Source organism: Anarrhichthys ocellatus, unplaced genomic scaffold, assembly GCF_004355925.1.
Source record: "Anarrhichthys ocellatus isolate YVR2014 unplaced genomic scaffold, GSC_Weel_1.0 scaffold3, whole genome shotgun sequence".
Lineage (NCBI taxonomy): Eukaryota > Metazoa > Chordata > Actinopteri > Perciformes > Anarhichadidae > Anarrhichthys > Anarrhichthys ocellatus.
Window position 1 is genome coordinate 8,707,072 of NW_022280033.1, and position 24,877 is coordinate 8,731,948.

The 24,877-nt window shown below is 42.1% G+C and overlaps 2 protein-coding genes across 5 annotated transcripts in view; one reads left to right on the forward strand and one right to left on the reverse strand.

Annotated features, from left to right (window-relative positions):
* Positions 1-5,759, reverse strand: part of anxa11a (annexin A11a) — an 8,550-nt gene extending 2,791 nt beyond the window's left edge. The window contains exons 1-11 of one of the 4 annotated variants that reach the window (XM_031839966.1): positions 5,693-5,759; positions 3,846-4,196; positions 3,317-3,399; positions 2,353-2,691; positions 2,101-2,188; positions 1,780-1,874; positions 1,348-1,461; positions 1,144-1,234; positions 542-621; positions 395-451; positions 162-255 (exon numbers count right to left, since the gene is read on the reverse strand). In XM_031839966.1, the coding sequence (XP_031695826.1) occupies positions 162-255; positions 395-451; positions 542-621; positions 1,144-1,234; positions 1,348-1,461; positions 1,780-1,874; positions 2,101-2,188; positions 2,353-2,691; positions 3,317-3,399; positions 3,846-4,194 (1,390 nt within the window). In that variant the 5' untranslated portion in view covers positions 4,195-4,196; positions 5,693-5,759. Of the gene's footprint in view, positions 1-161; positions 256-394; positions 452-541; positions 622-1,143; positions 1,235-1,347; positions 1,462-1,779; positions 1,875-2,100; positions 2,189-2,352; positions 2,692-3,316; positions 3,400-3,845; positions 4,207-4,490; positions 5,662-5,692 lie in introns of those variants that run through there. The other 3 variants (XM_031839974.1, XM_031839981.1, XM_031839956.1) reach the window with 3 other exon arrangements.
* Positions 5,760-7,256: 1,497 nt separating this feature from the next.
* zcchc24 (zinc finger, CCHC domain containing 24) overlaps positions 7,257-24,877 on the forward strand; it is a 31,623-nt gene continuing 14,002 nt past the window's right edge. The window contains exons 1-2 of the mRNA XM_031874243.1: positions 7,257-7,756; positions 11,173-11,373. Of these exons, the coding sequence (XP_031730103.1) occupies positions 7,517-7,756; positions 11,173-11,373 (441 nt within the window). The 5' untranslated portion in view covers positions 7,257-7,516. The remainder of the gene's footprint in view (positions 7,757-11,172; positions 11,374-24,877) is intronic.

Here is a 24,877-nt window from a genome sequence, read left to right on the forward strand (position 1 = left end):
ACACACACACACACACACACACACACACACACACACACACACACACAAAAAATCAGTAACACAGCTAACAAGGCACTAAAGTGGCCTTTGGGGCCTAATGCAGTTTAAATGTTGCACCTTATGTTAGTTTATGCGAGTGAACATGTCTCCGTAGAGAATACCTGCTCTGAGATGGGGTTTGCTCCGAGCACACAAAATAGCATTAAACTTGGACTCGTCTGTTCCAAGCTTGTTTTCTCCAGCAGCATACAGGGACTATAAGGAGAACCACAGTGTGCACGGGTTGGCATGACTTTGCAATCAATAGGTCGAGAAATTAACAATATAGGAAACAACCAAGTTGCAGATCAATCCTCAAAACACGACTCATTAATGAGAGCGAGGCAGACCGTACCTGAGCATCCTGTTTAGCCAGAGAGATGTCGACGGTCTCTCGTTCGTCACGATTACCCTGCAAAGTACAGGACAGCATATTCCTAATTAAATCTGAAGCTAGTTGCTAAGAGACAAGTATTAATTAATTTGTTTCACGTATTTGTACCTGTGCCAGAGAGATCAGGAGCCTGCGGAAGTGGCCTGAAGTATCCCCGCTAATGGCATCCTCCAGCTTCTTCTTGTATTCTGAAAAAGGCAAAAAAAACGAAAACAGACCATAAATACATGGCTTCAATACAAAGACATAGGTTCAAGCAACAGGGACTTTTGAAGGCTGATAAGTAATATTGTTGGATTGAAGATGAAATATACATGCATATTTATTAAACATGCAACAGACATTGTGCAACTGTATTCACATGATAAGGTACTAAAATGTTTATATACACTAGCAGCTTCTCAGGCGTATAAGGTAGGGAGAGTGACCACAATGCAATTTACTGGCAAGAGAAACTAGGACACTATACATAAGCAGAACAAATAGGGGGTTCAATAAATAAAATAAAAATGGTATAATGTCTTTCTATAGTTGCAGTTATGAAACTTTATCTGCATATACAAATGTTAGGGTGGTACCCAGATCTAGACAGACTGAGCTTATCCATGAATGTAATAAAACACTTTCAACAGACTTTTAGGAAGCTGTGTGATAAAGGAGATCACAACAGTAGTGGAGAGCAGTCCATTAATCGCCCTGAGGCGTCTCACCTTGTTTGTAAATGCGGTTTATCTCCCTGATTTCAGTGTTGGAGCGAGAAGACAAGATCTCTATAAGACAGGCTTCATCGGTTCCGGCTCCCTGTTAGGAAGTTAGAACAATGAAAACCTCATCCTCTCTGGCCCAATAGCGGCACAAAATTCTTCCCGTTTATTTCTGTTCACGATCGCTTGGTTTTGTTCCTGAGCATTTACCTTGATGGCACTGTGGAGCTCAGAGGCATCAAACTCAGCTGGCGTCTTCAACGTGGCCATGACCAGCTGTCTAAAGTCTCCAGACAGTTCGGAGTGTAGGTCCTTAACCAGATCCTGAGAATGGAAACATGCTCGGCATAACTCAAAACCTTCACCGAGTGCTGTTGTGAAAAACCTACTACAAGAAGCTATGAGGCAGAGCTTTAATGAGCTCTGCGGACATCCAATCCCCTCTCCGTTTTACTGGCACCACGAGCACCTGTTTGTCTGATTGTCACCATTACACACTGCTAGTATAATGCACACTGTGCCACGTGGGGATTTTTGTAAACATGATTGCTTTTTTAAAATAAGTAAATACTCTCCTAATGGAAAATGGCACCATGTATCCCATCAACAACATACAAACTCAGCTAGAGGACGGAGCGTTACCTTCCCATAGGACGTCTTGTAGGCTCGGAGCAAAGGCGTACGCTGCCTATTGGAGCGACTACCCAGGAGGTCGATGATGGCTTGCTCATCCGTTCCTGCACAGAAAAGCCCACAATGTCACATCATAAGGAGATGATAGGTACAGAAACATCTCTAAATGTCTAATTCAAGTGACATTTACACTTGAAATGACAAATGTCTTTCAAAATACAAAAGTTATGCTCTAAAGACAATTAAGGCTGTCCTCGACGAAAGAGGGTCTTTGATAATTAAGAACGGTCAGCCCAAAAAATATACAAAATCTCTGCCCATAGCACTCACCAAAGCCCTTCATGGCCTTCCTCAGGACCTCCACGTCTCTCAGCTGGTCAGCTCCAGGAAAGTCCTTGATTGTTCCTCTGAATCCTCTCTGAGATAACAATACAGCAAGTGTTATTTCAACTCAAATGTAAATCTGTTACAGACGTTGTACATTTATAAAAGCGTATATGTGTATCGCATTACAAAAGAAAGCCCTAAATATATATATTTTTTAACCTATGGGTTGAAAAAAGTATTTTTCATCTTTCTCACGTTGACAGGTGGAGCTATTGGCATGGTTCCTCCTCCTCCTCCTCCTCCGTAGGCTGGCATGGATGGATTTGGTGAAGGAACCTTTGGGTAACCTGGCATCGGTGCTGGTGCTCCTCCATACCCAGGCATCGGCTGTGCAGGCTGACCGGGGTAGCCCATCCCTGGGCCTTGGGGGTGCTGCATCCCTCCTGGCTGTGGGTACAGGCCATTTGACTGTTGGTTAGGGAAGGGGGCACCGTACCCACTAGGCTGAGTGGCAGGTGGGTACCCCCCAGAGGCTGGGGCGAACATGGAAGGGTTTTGATTAAAACCACCCATGCCTGCAGAGATCTGGTTGGCCTGCGATTTGGAAAGATTGGTATCCGATAATATGTAACATTGAAGATTATTTCATGCAAAGCACAGGTAGCTGGTCACACCTTTTTTGGATTCGATGTAGATTTATGGATCATATTTATGGAATTAATGAATGTTTAATAAATGTCCAAATCTCTCATCCCGGATCTCACTTCACATGAGAAACCAAAGTTAATTTTCCTGATGTTTTGAACGTCTTCCAGTTACACGACGCACAATCATCCAAATAAAGTGTGGCCATGATCTATATTAAGATGGAAATTCATATAACAGACGATAGACAACAATATAGACAAGACAATGACTCAGAAAAGTAAGAGGGATTAAGAAGAAGTTACATTAGAGCGATAGCTTTGAGAAGCATGAATAAGAATATAGTGTGCGACGTGTATTTCATGCAAGAGACCTAGAAAAAGAAGCAGATGCAGACGTTTGGAGAAGTCTTACCGTGAAGTGAAAAGATGTGATATTCCATGAATGGCTGAGTAATTAATTCTAACTGGAATATTCAACGCAATCATCTGATGAGGTTGCATTTTATTTTTTTTTTTAATATATATTTAGAATTTTTCTGGGTGCAGGTTATTTTTTTGAAGGCTAAACTCACCATGCCAGCATTGTACCCAGGGTTGGATAAGTTGCCCAGACCGATGGTGGGGTATCCACCAGCAGGGCCACCTCCCCAGCTGCCTGCAGCACACAACAAAGACAAGGCTGTTCAGCAAAAGCACAGAATACATTTTGCTACTACATGTAAGAATATCAGACTGACGGGAATGACCCTTCTTACTGGAACTCCCTTTTCCTCACCCTCCAACTAGTTAATGTGTAGGTGAAAGACAGCTGGACAGACAATGGGGGTACTATGTGAAAAGATGGACAGCGGGACTTCCTTCTCTTAGCAACGGAAGATGTTTGTTTGTTTGTTTTTTGAGGGGGAAAAAAAAAAATCTGCTCTGTTAACTACAAGTCTCGTGATCCCTGTTGCCCACAAACACGACATAACTGACTCACTAGAATACTTTAACCTTTTCACTTCAACTTACAGTTTCTGCAAGTACTTTAACATTTGAGTGTGTTGCTCTTTTTGTGCTCGATGAGAAAGTGGGACAGTGGAACAGTGCGTGATGGCTTACCTTGTGGTGGTGCCGGTGGGTAGCCTCCAGCCTGAGGCGGAAAACCTCCAGCCTGAGGAGGAAAACCTCCGGCCTGTGGAGGGTAGCCTCCGGCCTGTGGAGGGTAGCCTCCGGCCTGGGGAGGGTAGCCACCGGCTTGGGGAGGGTAGCCACCAGCTTGGGGAGGGTAGCCACCAGCCTGAGGAGGGTAGCCACCAGCCTGAGGAGGGTAGCTACCAGGTTGAGGAGGGTAGCCTCCACCTTGGGGAGGATAGCCTCCAGCCTGAGGTGGGTAGGCACCAGGCTGCTGAGGGTAGGCCCCGGGCTGTTGTGGGTATCCACCTGCCTGAGGGTATCCAGGGTAGCTCATGGCTTTAAGCATAAAAACAGAACGGTCAATCAAAGGGCTGCCAAAACATGACTAAATTAATCAAAATGTAAGAATTATCTTGTGCGGCCAACTAAACAAAAAGGGTATTTTATCTGTCGGTGAAGCAAAAATATAAGCAAGAACAATACGCTGTAAATGGCAGCCTTACATATTGAAGGCATGACACAGCAAAAATGTGGCTCTGACTTACAATAAGTATATAGCTTGTTGTTATACTGGACATAAAGTCCCATGACTCAGTGTAGTGCTTTTTAAATGCCACCACATACACTCACCAGTCTTTGCTTATGAATGTAGCAATGTAAGTGTCACGATCGCTGCAATGTACTGAATTGCAGACTCCTTATTACAGGAAAGTTGGATCACAGCCATTTCTACGCGAGTGGTGAGGAAACTTTTCTTTTTTGGTTAAGCTCGGTATGAAAAGCCGGTGTTCCAGTGTAACTACTTGTTCCATGGGAAGTCTGACTTCAGCGGACCTAATGGAACAGTCTTCTCTGCTTTGCATTTTATGGACACAGAGAAAAAAAAAAAGATGTCGATGTGTTTGAATGAGCACGCAATGAGATAGAAGCATGCTTAGTACAGATGTCCTACACAGCAGCACGGATGCTTGTCTCACATACACAGACCTACATCCATGCTGAGGAGCCATTGTGAAATACTTCAGTGGAAGTTAAAACACATTTGGTCAGAACTAATATTTTTCTAAGTCATTTGCTGAAGGAGTCGGGGTGCTAGTTAAAGACATTTGTCATTTCAGGGTTTATTAAAAGTCAAACCAACGGGAGGTCATTACGAGGTGTAGACAAGACAGTGAGGGATACTGTTAGATAATCTTAACGTGCATGAACGCTTCGCCTTCATATTGTTCCATGTTCTTGTGACGATGGGTGTGTCTGTTCGCTCACTTAAAAAAAAAAAAAAAAAAAGTGAAGATTGCTAGTTCGGCGAAACACAAGACATTAGTAATTACTTCAAAAACGCCAAATATGTTAATGTTAGGAAAACAGACACGAAGCTATCGTATAACACGACCAACATGTCTCGGTTTGAACTTGGCACTACCGAATAAAAACGCTGCCTTGGGCCTGTAGCGTTGTAAATCTCCAGTTGAACACGCGCTACGTTATTTCTCAATCCAATTGACATAATGTCAGTAGGACCCCGGTAACCGTCGTTAACGAGCTAGCTAGCTGGCTAACCGTAAATAAACCGACGCGATTCCAGCCGTTTAAATTAAGCCACGGACCGAGACGACCGTCTCGTAGCCTTACATGGAGGAGCTACAGACACGGGTGATCGGTAACTGTGCTGAGACGTTGGCAGGCTGACGACAGCGTCGAGAACAGCAACTGACGTAAAACGACTCCATAAATAGTTGCCACTTATCCGAATATAATTTATGACGTAAGCTGATGTGTGGTTCGTGATTGTCGCTCGGCTGTTTGAGTAGTTATTTGAAGTTAGCACTTACTTTAGTCCGCTTGCAGTCTTCCTGGAGGAAGTAGTTCTTTTACCAGCAGCAGTTCTTTTGACTGTACTGAAGCAGAATGGGTGGGACTCATACTTTCCATTTATGGAACCCACCCATCTGCCTTTCACCACGTGACAACAACAAATATGTGTTCACCACTAATCATCTATAGATGAATGTTAATGACATGATGGAAAATGTGTCACACCGGCGTCACCTATTGAATAACAATAGGTATATTATCCCTCAGGTGTGTTGCTACCTACATATATAACTACGTTAAACCACTTGTCAATTTTGTGTTTACTGACACAGATACATTTACCAATCCTCAACAATCTGATGATATTATAAAGTATTGGAATTATATATACTAATGAGTATATTTTATTACTACATATTACAAGCCTATATCATTTTATAGTTATCAAAGTTACATTAATATAACTACAATGAGGTTTGTAAATCAAACTAATAATAATGGTTGTGAACTTTATTTTATTTATTATTTATTTCGCATTTTTCTTTACAAGTTTAGAAAGTGCTATAAAGAAGAAAATAGCAGATAAAAACAAAGCACAGGGATCATAACACACCATGGAATGAATAAAGTTAAAAAGACTAAGACTAAATGTAATAATAATAACAATAATATACATCTGTGTGTGTGATTTACTCGAGTAAAGCTGTGTGAGTGTACTGTATGACGTATGGTTATTGTTTATGTATGTGGTTGTTATGTGATGACAATCACCAACAAAGTAGGGATATTTTTAGCTACATCACGTCACTGATCCTACTTTTAAAAGACGAAAGCTAAACAGGATTATTGTGCTTGGAATGACACTAACTGTACTGTTCGTGTGTGAGTGTGTGTGTGTGTGTGTGTGTGTGAAGGACATTTGCCACAAGAGGGAGCCCTTTTTAAAGTTTTCTTCCATACCAACAGGCCTGCCTGCCACCCTCAGGTTGGTCAACAGAGAGGCCTGAGAGAGGTGCTGATTTGACTGATTGATTAACTAATCTAGTGAATCAGTCTTTTCTGATTGCTGCTTATTCACCAATGATCCAGCGTTTCTTTTATTACATGAAGCAATATTTTTTAGATCAACATTAGCAACATAATTTGGAATTGAATTAGCTATGACTTGACTTAATGTTAGGCCTTTACCAAATTAACTCACGTTAGCAAGGACACTCTAAATATAAGTCAGTTAGGTGTAACTACTCCCCTCTGGCCCTGAATACACAAAACACCTTTCACCACCCCTCTTTCTCACACAACACCTATAGACAAACACATGGTATTAATGATACATGTTAAAAGTAATGCATGTCATCATATGGCTCAGAGAGAGTCTGTTAAACTGTCTAATGTTATTAACTGATGTGGCAGAGCATTTATAAACCTCTGAGCTGTTGGGATGAGGCGCTACAATACAATAAGAACCATTTGTCTCATCCAGCGGGCCATCGATGAATATTCATAGCAAGCAGACGCTGATTGGCCCGCGTCCTCGGTGACGCAGAGCCGTCCTCATTACATATCCAAAGAGTCTCTCTCTGCCCCGCTGCAATAAAGGCAGATAGCGGACCATGGGGAGCAGGGGAAAAACTTTCTATACTGACATGGTAGCGCAATGACTTTTGAGTAACATCTGACTGGGACGAGGCTCCCGGCGTGAGGAGGACAGGGCCCCTTTCGGCAAGAAATAAGGAGCACTTGCCATCTGCCGGGGAACGAAAAGCAAGAAAAGGCAAAAGAGTTGAGACCAGTCCAAGAAACAGCGGTGGAAAACCCAGTTTAGACCTTTGAATTGAAAGATGAGCTTGTTGTCTGCCATAGACACGAGTGCCTCCGTGTACCAGCCTGCGCAACTTCTCAACTGGGTCTATCTCTCCTTGCAAGACCCCCACCAGACCAGCGCCTTTGACGCATTCAGACCCGAACCCAACTCTTCCCATCCGGATCTCGGTTTCAGCAAGACTCCCGCAGCGGCGGACTTGAGCTCTTCCCTGAACTCCAACTATCTCAACAACTTCTTTCAGCTGCAGCGGAATGAGGTGAAAGATGGCATTCAGCACATATGTATATTTATATTTATATTTATATATCAGAGAGTGTTTCATGACTGTCAGATTGGTGGTTGAATTCATAGTAAGAATCCGAGTTGGGTTTTGCGGCACAGATTGTTGCACGTCTGTGCCGCAAATGTTTCAGCATGTACAGCATGGGCTATTCTGGTGGGATATGCATAACCGCCATGATATTTCTAATATGGACAATGAATTAGTCGTATTAAATCAACATGTCAGGGTATTATCCATTTGACTATTGTTGAAAAACACTATATAGGTCAAGTATTGTCTAATTTATACAACATAAGAAGTAGATAGCCGGCTGTAAATATCACTGCAAATAAAGGATTAGTGCATGGATATACTTTATAGTGACACTGTCTTATTATCAAGGCATTGTCACTATAAACTCACTTATATCATTTATAAGCTGCCACTACAAGTACCTTAGTAATACTCTAACTGCAGGAATATATTTGGGGGGGGGGGGGATATAAATTTAGGCTGATTAAAGCTTAAATAAGCAAGTAAGATCTCACTAGATAGTTCGATAGCTAAATATCACAACATTACATTCCCGTTCCAGGCTAATGTCATTTAATAATCTGGGGTAAATCAGTGTGTTTTCAGGATGCTGATGAGTTATGGTTCAAATTAAAGGTGTTTGAATCAGACATGTCGGTGATCAGAGAGGTAAAGAAGTGCAGATGGAAATATATCCCCCTGCACGCCTCTGTCTGGAAAGAGCAGGCCACTGCAGCCTCCTGCTGAGGTCTGCTGCCTTCTGACTTCTTCAAATAGACCAGGTTGTGCAAAGAAAATCAATCCGTGTTTGAATATTGTCTATTTTTGTAGCCGAGTGTAATTTTAGGGACAAACATGCTGATAATGTGCGCAGGGGGGCAAACCTGATACTGCAGACCATACTGTGCAAAAAGGAGCCCCACCACCACACTCGCACATATAGGCTACATACAGCGCACACACAGAACACTAATCACATACTGCGGTCAAAGTGGTAGTGTAAAGACGATACAGCATGCCTCCCAGTGTGTTGATTACACTGTAGTTGAGTTTCTCAGATCTATGTTATTGTGACGCTCTGTGTTGGAAACTCTTGGAAACTGAAGTAGTGGATGGATGGTGTATCCACCATCTAGAGCCAGTGTCCATTATTATGGTGGTAACCATAGAGGCCCTTTGAAGTCATTTAACATGAAACAGTCCTCTGGAAATTGGGTGTGCACATTATACATTACACGCAATTGTGTAATGGCATTCAATCCGCATGAGTATAAGTGTTTCAAACTGAGGGAACACATACAGTCTGGAAACAGTTTAAGGGGTCGGGGGGTTGGGGGCATTTTGCAATTTATGATACTGGCTAAGCCAAGTAAAATAAACCACTGCAGAGATTTGATGATGAGATGAGTAATGCGAAAATGGAGTTGTTTTTGCAGCGAAGGATCACACAACAGTCCACTTAAAGTGAAATAGTGATTATGAATGAATTGGTTGTTGATTGGATACTTTTCCGGTTTCCAAGTATTCTTACCACAGTCTCATCCGCTGACCGCTTTATGTGACTTTTGAAACCATTCTAGGTTAATCGAACCCCAAAGTAATTTATTCTACCTTAAATCACTCACCAGTTTCCACCAGTCACCACAGTCCTGGTTTAAACATGTAGGCGTGTGATTGACCCCTGCAGGGTGACACCTCATCCCTGGCCCTGTGGAAATAGACAAAGATCTGCTACAGTTGTCCAGCTCCCTGACTGGTAATGATACCAGTTTAGTTCTCATTGTGTTGGCCAACGCATACATACACATCCATCGCCACACACACGACCTCCTGCTGAGTCTCTCACTCACTCACTCACTCACTCACTCACTCATCACTCACTCATCACTCACTCATCACTCACTCACACAGACACAGGAAATAAACAAACTCTCCCCCCACCATTAGCAGATGTGTGTGAAATCAGTTTCCTTTGGGCTGACAGGAGGACGTTTCAGGCCAAACCGAAGACATGGGAGAGGAGCATAAACTGAGAAAAGTTTCCTGTTTTATATTTGATCAAATAATTTTACAAGCTGCATTAAGTTTTAAGTTTAACAAACACACAAACACGCTTGCTTCCAGAAGGAGAGGTAATATATAACAGTAATACACAGAGCTAAAACTCGTGGCAGATGGAAAACTTGAGAAAGTTCGGAGCCGTAATACTTGATTTACGACGACTACAAGTAATAAATGAACATGAGTTTTAAAGCTGGAGCTGGTTAGCAAGACAATCTCACAGCCCGCAGATAGAGATTTGGCTTTCAGCCCTGGCCAGGTTGCCAAGTTGAAGGTTTATGTGCTGTGCAACATTGAATGTTGATAGCAACATTTTTGCCAGACATAAACCTGTGCCCCCAAAAAGAGACACGAGAGTAAGTGGAGGAGGAAGAGTTTATATGTGGCTTTCATATGCACTCACTGATGTTTTCACATGTGGGTGGTGTCTCAGTTATTTGTCATCAGTGTAGTAAAACTATTAAATGTCAAGGCAGATGACAAGTTAGGCTGTTTGTTTAGTGACTTGTCAACAGGGGCTAATTACCGGACCATCTGAAAATAAAGACAGCCTGTGCTAAAATCAACATTATTTCACCCAGAGGTCAAACCCTGTCTGTCGCTTCTGGATTGTATTTAAACAGAGGAAGACACAAATGAGAAGGGAAATAAGGGCCTGCAGCTCATGCTTCCCCTGTTTTTAATATTCAGAGGGCATCCTCTATGAATTCACTGGGCCCTGTGGCATACAACGCTGCGCTCTGTGGCTGCGAGCAGACTACAAACACTGACCATTTACCGCCAACAGTGCATGGTGACATTGCTGATGTTCCACAGGCTGGCGAGGGAACATGCCTCCCATCTTGTTTACAATGAGTCATCCCTCTGTAAAGTCCTGTCTTTCTCTGTGGACATGCTCAGTACTTTTCCAGCTCATGAGCACAGCTGGGCCTCTCGCCAGATGTTCTGAATTTAATGAGAGAAATGATCATGGAGGGATTTTTTTCTTCTTCGTTTTTTTTTTTTTTGGTGCAACAGAAAATAGGACAGAGAGCGCTCAAAGAAAACTGGTGATTAATCTCAGCATTATTAACACTCCAAAACCAGAAATGCAATATTTTTTGTTCATACTATTTTGTGTGTAGTAATGCTCTCCTCCTGCAAACTGTAAGTCAACAACTCATGCTTTATGGAACGGAGAGTTGGGAATTCTATGTGAATTGAGTGTGAACGTCTTCAAGAATGTTCTATATCTTATTTGAAATATATGATACAGGACAAGTCATAGACAGAAGAATTAAATCTGAACCTTTTCTGGTGTTCTTCTTGCTTTTCAGGCCTTAAACAACAATGTGTATAAGAATGTGTCACCCTATGGCTCCCTGAACAACATCGTGGATGGGCTCAACTCCCTGACGGACCATTTCTCAGACCTTTCCCTTTCTTCAGAGCCAAGAAAACCAAACAAAAGACCCCCTCCCAACTACTTATGCCACCTGTGCTTCAACAAGGGCCATTACATCAAAGACTGCCCTCAGGTGAGACTCGTAACACGCATATTTCCCTTAATCTAAGTTTTGAGATGACACAAATAGCTTACATTGCCATAACTGTGTGACTTTAGACTTCCTCAGTGTCTTTTCATCTACATGCCAATGATGGCACTAAAAGCGGTGCTTGCTCCAGCCAATGCCTCTCTCTCTCTCTCTCTCTCTCTCTCTCTCTCTCTCTCTCTCTCCGTCTTTGGCTCTGGTCTGACCTACTTGTTAAACAGGATGGCCTCTGTCTTCTGTAGTCATGTGTGCGTACGTGTGAGTATACGTGTGCTAGTGTGCATCTTAACTGCCACAGCATTACACAACAAGAAATCATCCGTTATAACCACAATGAATTAACTTGTAGGACTAGTTCGAGGGTCAAAGGTGAAACTGTCTGTCATTTCACTGGATCATCGTGTTAGCGTGTTTTCCTGGAATCAAACAAAAACATTAACAAATACAGAAAATGTCTTTCTGACATGGAACTAAAGATAAAGTAATCCACAAAAATTACATTTGCATTAGTCTGTTATGATGCAGTTTTTTTTGTTGTTGTGAAGCACATGTTGATCCACCTTGAGGTCTAACATTGAGGTTAGGAGCACACTAATCTCAGCTGTTGTTCCCTAAACTCATCTTGGAGAGCACCTGGAGAATTTTGGGTTTTGAATGATCCTTGCCAATTTACTTTAAATCAGGTCTGGGTAGAAACGTCTGTTTTAAGAATAAGGCCCTGGTTGGGAGCCTGAGTGGCTGCTACAGGTTGATGCAGGTGTGTGCAGTCACTCAACATCTAAATGAGAGAATTAAGAACTTGTGCTTATGAGTTTTGTGTTCATGCAAGTGAACTTTCGCCTAAATAGAATGATGTAGAGTTTGCTGGAGTTGCTGAAGAAGGATTGGACTATGAAATGTCTGCAGTGGATCTGTTATTGTGGTGTTATATAGCGCCTTGTAAAAGGAAAACACCATTGCTGGGACCATGGCCTGGAAGTGATCTGATTTCATAGGAAAAACACAATGTCACTTGACCTCAGAATTGTGGGATCTTTACACAGTGTTCTTATTTTGCTGGACTCACGGTGCTTTATAATCTCCCCTCTCTCTCTCTCTGTCTCTCCTTTTTTTTTGTCTTACTCCTATTTCTTCTCTCCCTTTTCTTGGGTGAGGTGCAATAGTCTAAGCCCAGCCCTGAGTTTCTTTTGCATGGAGTAGTAATGAGGAGCAGATGTGAGATTAAATTGCTTTGACTTGCTTCATGACATATGATGACTGGTCTCGGGAGGTCTGTAAATGACCTGTGTGCTGTTGAAATATCTCCTGGACAGCTTCAAGCCTCAATGTGAAGGAATTAGATCATCTATTGACAACTCCAACGGGAATTTTGGGTCATAGTATATCATATCATAGCATATCATAAGATAACTTTGATTTTCCTTCATGTAATGTTGTAGTTGTTGACGTGAGCATTGATCAAATGATACTGATACTCAATGTGGGAGCAGGTGTGCAATACGTCATCTCCAAAAGGCCTCTGCACCTACACAGTTCAACAACACCTCAGTTATTTAGGTCTCTCCTGGGCTTTTTTTCCCCTCCATAAATTGACCTTCCATTTGTGTTACATCACTTACACTATTGCCCAGTCACCTGTCACTACGTGCCTCTTCTTTCTTCACCAGCTGAGGACCCAAATAACAGATGTGGCACATGCCTTGCAATCGGAAACATTGTTTTTAATGGCGAGAGTGTTTCAAATGACCTATTAGCCGAGACTTGAGTCATTTTCCGAACAATATTTTCGTGTCCTACATTACCATAACTCTGTTTCACAAGGTGCAGTGAGCACTCGTGTGCTCTCGGAGTTTCTGGTATCTGCCTGCACTGGAATGCGTGTGAGGATGAATGCGTCCCTACTAATAGTGTGTACTGTTCAGAGGTGCTTTGCCAATGAAAACAGAGGCTCCTGCTTCACAGAGCGCTGCAAAGTATGTCATCCAGGTCCAGCATGGAGAATCACATTCTGATGATTTGTACAGTCTTTACTTCATCACAACATGTTTTATTGTGCTAGGAAAAGGAAAATTGATTCATATCACATTTAATTACATGTACAGGTATTTTAAATCATAAGATAAGGCCGGTGATTTTCTGTATTTGCTTTCTGTCAGCAAATCCCATGAAAAAACCAATGAATTGATACTTCCAAGCACTGTCTTTGTGTTCCTCTGTACCGCAGACATCCGGTATACATTTGGATTTAGATTTCCTTATCAAAAGATTGTATCTGTATATATGCTTTAAAACCACCTTACCTCTGCCAAAGTTGACTTCTTTTTTGCAGCTGAATTAGAGACAAGAATTTAGTCAGTGGTGGATCCATTACTTTAGTCACTGTGGTCAATGGTTTCCCTCTCCCTTCCACTGCTTGGCTCTGAGAGAATAAGAGACAGGCAATTAAATAGTTGAGGTTATCAAAGCGTTTATCCATTACTTGCAATTTAAGAGCTTTTTTAGTTATTACATGTTAATATTGGAATCACACAGAGGAAGCCTGTGGCTGTGCTGAGAGAATACATTTTTTCAGGGAACTCTTGGTAGTTGAGTGAAAGCCACAGGCCTGGCAGCAGCTGCTCAATGCTCCCTGTCATGGGGAGAGAGGTGTTATGTAAACCGGCTTTTATTCGGAAAATGAGGTCGCTCCCCCAGTTATGAGCAGAATGCCCCTCACTGCCACCCTTTGGCCCCCTTCCAACATGTCTTCCACTTGCACTGATGATTTGGTTCTGTTCACTGGACTAATCCTCTCAACAGTTGGCCCCACCTCTGATTTGAGTGATCAAAATAATTGAATGACATCGTCTTGCTACGTCTCCCTGTAGAAAGATTAACTCGTGGAAAATGTCTTCGCCGGAATGCAGGTTTGTGGGTATGTGGGGGTGGCTGTTGCTGCTGCTGCTGCTGCCGCTGTTGTGTGTGTGCTGGTGTGTATGTTTTATGTGCGTCTCTGAGAGTTACTATGCTCCATTCCAGGTCGCAATGCATTACCCTGGTTCAGTCCTTCAGAATTATAGTTTCCTGGACATGTTTTTTTACTCTTCTGAGAAATTTCAGATATTTTGAAACTGGTAGAATACTTTTTCATGTAAAAGCTTAAAAGCCAAAAATAACTGACATGACATTAATCACTACTTCTGCATTCACCCTTTTGCCTATTTCTGTGAGAGGTATTTCTCTTTTTCCGTTTCTAAAAGTGCAACAATCAAAGTTTACGTTAAGTGAGGTATGATATCCCGCCCACTTCAAGCCAGTGAGAAAAGCACAAACAAAATATATAAATGAATAAAGCTGTTTCCAACAGTTTCAAGCTGTTTCAAACAAACGTTCATGTAGGAGCTTGTTGTAAGTAGAGTAAGAAGCTGAGTGAGAAAATATGTTTCTGGGCCTTTTAATTTGACATTTTAGGAAACATGCTTATTTGCTTTCTTGCCAAAAGTTAGATGAGAAGATCTATTCTTTTATTTGACTTTTTTCTTAGGATCAAACAAAGGAGACATGTTAATTAGTGAGCTTCATAGGACAGAGCCATGCCAGCCGTTTGCCCTTGTTTACAGTCTTTGTGCTCAGCTAAGCTAACCAGCTGCTGCCTGTGAACTCATACTAAATGAACTGACATGTCCGATGTATCAATCTCATATAACGCTCAGCAAGAAAGCTACTAAGCATTTTCCCCAAAATGTTGAACTTTTGCTTTACAGGCCAAGTGACACCAGAGGCAAATCGCACTCTGAGTAATGTGTGACTTGACAAAATGTGCACTTTTTCTTTGGTTGTGGTGATAAGCGTAATGACTCGTCATTACTGCAGCTCACTTTGTCTACACCAGCGGTTGTTTGGTTTTAAATCTTCCACTTGGCCTTCGACGGGGCACTGATCCATTTCCGAATTGCTTCGCAGTCATGCTGGGATAATTGTGCAACCACTTTGTTTTTTATGTTTCAGTTTGTTGTTGTACTAGGGGGATGTGGGTAGAGTAGCGCGGTAGTGTGTCAAATACACATTGCGAGTTTATACTTTCACAGAGCTATCTGTGTGCTTCACTCTTGGAAAACAAGTATCTTCGAGGAGCAAATGGGCCACTTCCCTACTTCCTAACCTCTTTTCTGGCGCTCTTGCTCGGTCCACCCACCTTCCAACACGGCCTTCATTTTGACCGCAACTACACATCTATAAATCATGACTTTATCTTGCACGATCGTGACGCGATCACCTCGTCAAAATCTGTCCACAGACATATAAACACCTGGCAAAGTACACAAAAGCATCTCTGTTGTAGTTCCTGCAACAGTAGGTGTCTCCAGGAGCACAGTTTGCCGTGATGACACACACAGACTCGCAAGGTGAAAACAATACTAGTCACACGCTGGCACGGCTGGCAATTAAAGTGCTAATTGAATCAGGTTGAGGTCTGAAGATGAGTCTCTCTAACTTTTCTCAATCAAATTAATTCTGAGCAAGACTTTAATGGGTGTAGAATAGAATAAACAGGTTTAAGTGTTTGAGGCACAAATAAATACTTCAGAGAAAATGTAATTGAATACAAAAAAAATCCTAGAAAAGAAAATGCTTGAGGATAACAACATCTATTTTTTTTCCTGTCCAAGTTTTTTGTGTACGAGTAATTTCTTATTTGTAAAAAAGTCCCATTCACAAGTACAACTGCTCCCATGGTGTTATACTGTTGGCCTTTCAGCTGGAACAATTAGTCAGTTTAAGTAGTTTGTGGGTAACTTCGTTGTCTTACTCACTTCACCCAGGTCCCTTTTTTCCCAGCTGGCTCTGGTATTTAAGCCAAAACGAGTCTTTCTCCCTTTGCAGACAATTTGGTTCCTAACCTGTAGCTTCCTGTAAAATTCAAATTTTTCAATCAACAAAAAAAACAGCATAATCTAAAGTCCAGTTTAATATTCCTATGTGCAGTTTCTATTCTAAATTCAGAACAGCTCCGCCTCAAGCCTCTGACAAAACATTTTTCAAATCTTGTATTGGAAACATGCTGTTAAATTGTCTAAAATAGCTTGATTGCGCTGTTTGATCGTTAGTACAGTGCTGATTATTCACTAGTTCAACAGATTGTGTGGGCTTAACGTAGACAGAGACGTTAGCTGTCCCCTGGAGGCTAATGTTCCTCGGAGGAGAAAGAACATAGATTCAACATCTGTCCTTTAGCTTTTTCTAATCTCTATTTAACAAACCTCCTGCCTTTACTGAAAGATATCTTTAGGGGAATCATATATTTACATTTTCCTCTGCCTCCACCAGTTGTTTTCTGTCTTGTCTTTGTTTCATTCTCTCTCTCTCTCTCTTTTTATGCATCCTGCAGTTTGTTAACCCTGTCAATAAACAATCTTTCAACACCGCAGTCACACTTCAACATTTATCATGAGACAATGTTTCGCATTTTACCCCCGTGATCTCTGTGCCCTCGGGGCCAACTCTGACATGGCTGCAGTTATTTGCTGTGGCAGGCCGGGAGTTTGGATGTGTCACTGTCATGGCATGGAGCTCCGTCAGGCACAGAGAGGGTATAGTTCCAAAGCTTCACATTGGCACAAGAGTTGAGAGCCAGAGAACGGGGAGAGGGCACTTCCCCTGAGAGGAAATCAAAGTTAAAAGAATGATAAAAGTGCGGTTTCCTGCCAGCTGGTTTGTGTTCTGTACAGAAATCCCATTCTTCCTCTGAGTTTTTGCTGAGACAACAATCGCACCACTTCCTGTTTTGGTAACCATGACACCTATAACCCCCATCTCTGGGAGGCGTTGCACTGTCACATGAACCATAGTCAGGTGAATTCACAGCTGCTCTCGGATTAAATGTTGAAAAACGGTGAAATGACAATGGAAGCTCCAAACTCATCCGGAGAGAGTTGTATGAAGACACAATAAACTGACATAAAGCTGTCAGCTTTTCCTCGATCAAAAGATGTAATGAAGCTTCTTTCGAGCGTATTCTTTAGCTTCAAACTAAGGATGTATTTTCTAATAATACTTTCTGTAATACTTTGTTGTATGAATCTTTTTCCTGTGACTCTGCTGAGCCAGCACTGAAAGGATGAAGTTAATAAAAGGAAATAAACAATAATGTGTTTGGGGCAGTTGCTCTTCACATTGCCTTATGTAAGCTTGTCTCTACAGCATGAGAGAAACCATGTCACCGTTCATTTTAGAATCTAGTCTCTTTATGTGCTTCCTCTATTATTTGCTTTATGTCTTATAGTACCTTGACACAAACCCCTGTGAAGAATGTAACATGTAACATACAGTGTCATGGGGGTCAGCAGCCATACACTAAGGCCTCAGGAACTAGAACAGGATGGAGGGATCAGAGGGTAAGGGATCAGATTTTCACGACAGCATGATGTCCTGTTAGCACACCAGGGCCAGAGGGTTTTGTTAGCTCATACTAAATGCTAATGTTCCCCCCATATATATATATATATATATATATATACAATATATGTCCATCATTTTTGATGGTTCCAACCTCTCAAATTTGATGTTTTGCTGCATTTCCTGGCCTTACACAGTAAACTGTATGTCTTTGGATTTTGTGCAAAGTAAGACATTTGAAGATGTCACCACCAGTATTTGGAACGTGATGGGCACTTTTCACTGTTTTGTGATGTTTTATTGACCAAATGATCATTCGATAACTTGAGGAAATAATCTGCAGATGAATCAATAACGATGAAAAGTGTTATTTTCAGCCACAGATGCAGCAATTTGGGTTCAGGTTGAATCCTTTGTTCTCATGCTGTCTCAACGTAAATACTAAAGGACTAATTGCCAAACCACTGTTACAGCTGAATATCACAGCTAATTGGAATTCAAACTACCTGATTAAGCTTCTCTACTTACAGACACTTTACACAAAGTGTTTACATTATCCTCTACACCTTACAGCGGTTACCATTTTCTCCACTTAAACTTTAATTAGCGAGCTGAAAAAAGTAGAGGGTGAAATGGATTTGGAGTTCGACACACCAAACCACCAGCCTCATGCACTCACATCAGACTGGCTACTAAACATCATGCCTATCTCTACAGGTTGATCGCTACGCGGTCGAACTAATTGCTCCTCATAGCAGCACCGATTCTTGTCACATGAACCACAGAGATCCTTAAGTGATGTGAGACAGACTGACAGAGAGGACGGACAACCGGACGGACAGGCAGAGACACTGTGAAGCTGCGAGTGCTGGCACACAGGACTGGATTTTGGTGTCAAGAGATCAGGGACTGACACTGCTGGCTTTGTGTCGCCCTTGAATGGGCACCTTAGGGAGAGACTGCGGTTCTGAATGGGCACCATTGGGGAAAGCCCAAGTGGTGGGAATGGAGGCTGGTAATTAAGGCGCTCATTGTATGTCTGTAAGATCTGCTAGACAGAGAGGTCAGGAAGGCAGGCCTGTATTGTTCCCCCAGCAGGGCCCTCACTGCATTACAGTGGGGCGTCGGACTCGAGTATGTTTGGATAGAGCCTTGGATCTTACTGAGGTAAAAAAAGAATTGCAACAACAAACCATACAGGCGGCCCTATATAGTCTGCTTGTCTATATGTCAACATATAGACTATAGGGGCCTCTTCTGTGGTTTTAATGTAACTTTGTTTTCTCTCGCTCTCTCATTATGCTTAGGTATCTTGAAGTCCTTCTCTGGCAGGCAACCCAGGAGCTCCATTGCTCTCAGGAGTCAGGACTGTGTTAGCCTTTGATTAAAACACAGTTGTGGTTCAATAAGTGACGTTATGTGTACTTAGTAGAAGTGAGCAACAAGTCAGCCAGAGTATATTGCAGCGTTGGTGCGGACATGTTTTTGTGCTAGTTCATAAGGTATGTGGATACCTTATGAACTAGCACCAGAAAGATGTTTGTCAAGGAAATAACTATATTACTTTTATAATTTTACTATTAGATTTACCCACTTTTTTACGGTCATGATGTGTTTTCTATAACTCAAGTTTAATTGTAGGTCTCATGCAGCGCTTCTGCAACTTTCAAGTGAAAATAGATTTTGGTGACTGCCCCTTCACTTACTGTAAAAAACAACAACCCTGCATTTCATTTAGAAACGCTTTCTGTCCCTCCGCTCTGTCTGTACGCAGTGCCCTGCAGTGTGTCGGGAAGTTTCTGGCAGGGATGAGGGTCGGGGGGAGGTGAGCCATGGGAATGTTTTTACAGGGTGACCCCTGATCTTCCTTCCAGTCGCAGCAAAGGCTCCGAAGGCCCCGCGTCTGTCTGCGAGAGGGTGTGCGGGGACTGCCATGTAAACAGATAAGGCTTATCAGGGATGCTGGAGACATCTTGTATCGGACAACTTTTCTCTGTCATAGTGTCATAGCAGATAGACTGCCATTCTCGCTGTTAAAAAAACAGATGTGGCCACTCCATGCCAACGCATTTTATTTTTGAGGAGTTATACAGAGAAAGAGCCTTTATAGCAAGAGCACTGAGAAACCATATAGGGCCATAGGTCCAATATAGCATTGACACCAAGTACCACTGAGATTAGCAACACACGTGTGCAGTATATCTGGCAGAGGGACTTACAGAAATATACAGACACACACGCTCACGAACACATCCACCACAGGCTCATACATGCAAACATAGACAGCAGAAGCATGAACTTCCTGTGACAGACGACAAGATGTTGTGTGCACCTCTGTTTGCCCCCGGGCCACCGCCAAACCTGCTCTTGTCATTCACTGAACTGGTAACCTAATGCTGTTGTGCAGCTGCACAACTCGTTGGGATTAGTGGGACCGTGGTTAAGTCCAAGGCTAGGAGAGGGCAGGGGGGGATTCACACCCACGGCCCCACTTAGCATTAGCTCGTAGCGCCCTGTAAATAGGGTGAGTGTAGGAGTATGATAAACTTATCCTATATCTGTAAAAAAGAGGCAGCCTCCATGTCAAGCCGTCGGTGGAACCAAGCTTCTGGGCTCAACCGGGGCAGATCCCAAGGCCTAGTTGGCCCGTGCTTGTGTTCTCTATGAATGAAGAGTGAAGAGAGAGAATGAATTCTGTCAAAAACATCAGTTTTAAAACACGAGATTGTTTTTGGTATGAAGTAAAACACCCACATGATTGACTCTCAGGGGTATCCAACAGTCATCCAAGAGCATGACACCGAGATCCGTGGCAGATTAGGGGAGCTGGGTTGTGGAAATCTAGGAATCTGGGAATAGGAGGAAATAGGGTTTTGGCACAGAGCACGCTGGCATGGTGATATGCCTCTGCAGCTGTCTTGGACACGAATGATGTGGGTCTGTTACTGAGGAGAAAAAAATTGACCTACACACACAAGTACACATGTGTGCACACATGGCGTATCTATATTGCCTGCATGCATCGGATAGAAAGCCCGTCAAAAGAGCTGGGGAGTAAGATGAGAAATTAGAATAATACTGGTCTGTCTGGGCACGAGGGGAATTTCAGAGTAATCAATATATTTTGGGAGCAGTTTCCTTGAAAATAAATATCCTCTCATTATTTTCGTGGGCAGAATCAAACAACAACTCATAATACAAGACCCCCCCCCCCCCCCCCCCCCCCCCTAAGTTTATAAAAACAACCACAAATTGCAGGTCACCAAATTTCATTTGTATGCAATAACATCATTAAAGACGACTTAGCTGAGATTTGTTTTAATCTAAAGCAACAGATCAAGATATTGTGTCAAATTTGCCAATTTTTTTTCACAATATAATAATTCAAAGCTGCATCGTTTCCCAACTACTAGAATGTCTTCATGATCCTTTTACTAAGCCCGGCCACTGACAGAAAATCTATATTCCAAAGTCACAAACACTTGGAAAAACTAATCTTATCAAACAAACAAACAAAAAAGCTCTTTTGGGTGTATTTTCTTTGTTTTCTGTTTTTAGTGGAGATTGACATCTAATGTGTTACTTCCGTAATACGAGTTTTTTTTATTACTACAAAAAGTGCAGCAATCCTACCTACAGTTACTTTGTTATTTGAAAGGGACAACCACAGAAAGAATTTTATGACCCAGCATGCTGCTCTTGTAAATACACTTTTACGTTTCCTCGGTGGGTAATTGATGACATTTTAAAGCACTAAATAAATTTTTTTTGATATTTTCTGGCGCAGCCTCTCCACATATCTACATGAGTGACAGCTGTGGGATGTTTTATCTTTGGTACAGCTGTCTTGATTTACCTTTTCCCTGTGTGATATCTCAGCATGTCAAAGAACAGACCAAACATAAGTTTAGCTCGGTGCTGTTTCGGGACTTCACTAGTGTCTGAGAAAATGTTAAACCTAGAATCTTGTTCTGTTTTAAGATCATTACAGAAAGCATTTTTGTGTGTGTGTATGTGTGTGTGTGTGTGTGTGTGCGTGTGCTGTTTCTTCCAGTAGAAACACACACATACAGTACATAGACACGTACTCTGTCAAGCAGAGGCCATTTCCTAGAATGAAGTATTTTGGCGTCCACACAGAGCTGGAAATGGACTTGTGGTTATTCTTTAAAACAGTTGTTGGAGTGGTTGTCCTCTTGACATCCTCCTCTCTGTATCACAGTGAAATAACAAACCCATTTATAATGACTCGTGATCTCAGTGGTTGAACCCAGAAACTGAGAAAGGAAAAACTTGTAACTTAAATTAAAAAATGTATTAATGTCCACTTTAAATAGACTGCACTGGTGTCACTGTTTCAGGTCAAATACGGGTGTGTGATCCTTTTAGGAAGTGTTGCCTGTTGAGATTGAAGTTTTTAAATAGCTGTGGATTTGATTAGATACAATGGTTGTTATAGTTCCTCGCCACTTAACACTTCACTTCACCCTGTTTCTGCTGCTTCCCTCACACGTTAGACCTGGGACGGGGTAAATGCAGCAAATGTGCAAATGCTTCACGGGCACATTTAGACTTGCAAACAACTGGGATGTGCTATTGTGAGTAAACTGCTTTTTATAGTGTAATGAAATGTCAAGCACATATGAATAGCTAAAATAAAGAGCTTCGTGAATATGAAACCTTTTTTAAGAATAGCTCCCTGACCCACATGAGTGCAATGCAGGTTCAGACAAGTGCTGGTTGACTAGTGATGGGAAGTCATATCTAATGAGCTCACATGCCATTTGTTGACTAACATTAGAAGAAATAGTACATCCTTGTCAGTGAGTCTGTTTTATCGTCGGATAATATTATAGATTGACAGTTAACATGTGAATTGAAGTGTCAGATGTGTGTGTGTGTGTGTGTGTGTGTGTGTGTGTGTATGCATATTAAGCTCCCAGTCAGAGGGAAGTGTTACAAATAGCTTCTTGAAAGTAGCACTGTTGTGCCAGCTCTCTGCTTGTCACCACACTTGCAATGAATGAGGTGACTGAGTAACCAGTACATTTAGATAGCTTTAAATCTATTAAAGTACCACTTTTTCCTCTAAATGTACCTCAGTGATATGGAAACGATTGGACGTGGAGGACAGATTATATGATTCATTACATTTTACATTAAAGAAATAAGCAGCAGTGTAAGGTTGAGATTATGTGCGAATATCTGTCTATTTTTAAGACAGTATGGTTTCAATGATCATTTCTTCGTGTTGATTAACACTTGTATGGCCTTGGTGTTGTACTGTGTAAGAAAAAAGTGTATATGAGTGGGATAAATGCATGCATTTGTGCGCGTGTGTAGGCGTGTGCATCAACCCAAAGTGTGTGTGATTGTGGTTCACCATTGTGTAATGCTGAGGTTTATATTTAGAGACAACTCTGCAAGATAAGAATGCTTATCTCAGCAGTTGTGGCCGTGGAGCTGTGAAGCAACGGAGGGAATACGAGCCGCAGTGATCTCCACCATTATGGCGACCATAAGTCACTGCTGTTTTTAAACTAAATATGTAGCCCCGGAGCCACACATGCACATTTTTGTTGATTGGGAATATTGTAAGCCTGATTATCTACGCAGGAAAATAATAATAATGCTATAGTGCAGGAGCAAAGTGTCTATGGTGAAAACATTCATGTCCATAAAGTCTGATAACGAGCTTTCTTTTCTGCTGTAACAGGTTGCAGACACAACTGCAAAACCCTGCTTTCCTCTGTGGTGTGTGTTTACAAGCATCATAGAGTTTGCTTAAGTGTGAGGTTCAGTCTTTAAAAGCTCCATGAACCACATTTTAGAGGTTTTAGCTGTGCTGCAAAAGACCAAACCACATGATTGATAGATATATGGTTACTTAAAATGAAAAGTTCAGGAAATATTTCCTTGTCGTGTCTCAGAGAAGGATCAAGCTCGATTGATGCTTTGATCTTTCTTGATGTTTCACAGAGAAGCACCAGCTCTGGTTTGAACCACAGCCAGGTTCTCGACTCTCCCCCATGCAGCATTCAGCAGACAGACCGCTCAGGCCAAAAAACGCTAACTGAAACCACATTAAAGCAATTAGAAGTCTTATCAGAAATGCTACGGTTAATGAGCAAACCAAACAAAAACTCCAAAAGACTCAAAGCTAACATTGTGGAGTGAACCCCATCCGCTCTATCTGTAAATCTATCTCTTTCTGGACTGCAGCTAAACCAAATAAAGATCCTGAGATGAAGACACAAGAGCAGACACAGATATGTGCATGGACACGCTCAGTGTGTGTGTGTGTGCTCACGTGCATGCAGAGATGCAATACACAGGTTCTGGGCCGGTTTGGTGTGCTTTGCATCGCTCTCTGAGTGATGCCCTGGGGGATGCGGAGAGGCAGAGCGAGGCCTGAGCTCCTCCGCTGCTCCTTTGTTTACACTGATGGTTTCCAGATGCTAGCTAGGGATCGGAGCGCTACGGAACGCTGGGGAGCAGCCCAGCAGTTTGGGGCTCGTGCCAGCGAGCCGAGATTGAGGGCAGCTCTATCTGGGATACTTGAAAAAACAACAACAACACGGCTTTGCTTTGTAATAACTCGGCAATTGTTTACAAAGGCTGAGAAAGTTTGAGAAGAGTGATTATGAAGTATCATTACGTGGTGCTCTTAAATACTGAAGTGTCACTAACAATGTCCTCATTCATTAGGTCGACACATATCATGCACAATCATGTATTAGGCCATTTTAAAACAGCAAATGCTGCAAATACAGAAAACGCTGCAATATTCAATCAACACAGCGGAAGTTCTCCAGGCCTCTAGGGCAGGGGTGTCCAAACTTTTTTCAAAGAGGGCCAGATTTGATAATGTGAAAATGCCCAAGGGCCAACAGTCCCTGCTGACATTATTTTAAACAATACAGTAGCCTATACATACATTGTTATGTAATCATTTTATTTTCAATGACAGCAAATAGCAATGTAACCAAATGTAAGCATTCATGTGTGACCGGACTTTGGACATGCTTGGCCTAAACCTTAGTTGTTTCCTGTGAAGATGGAAGTTTATTTTGAAAAGACAGTATGCATGTAACAAGCGAAAACAGACTCATGT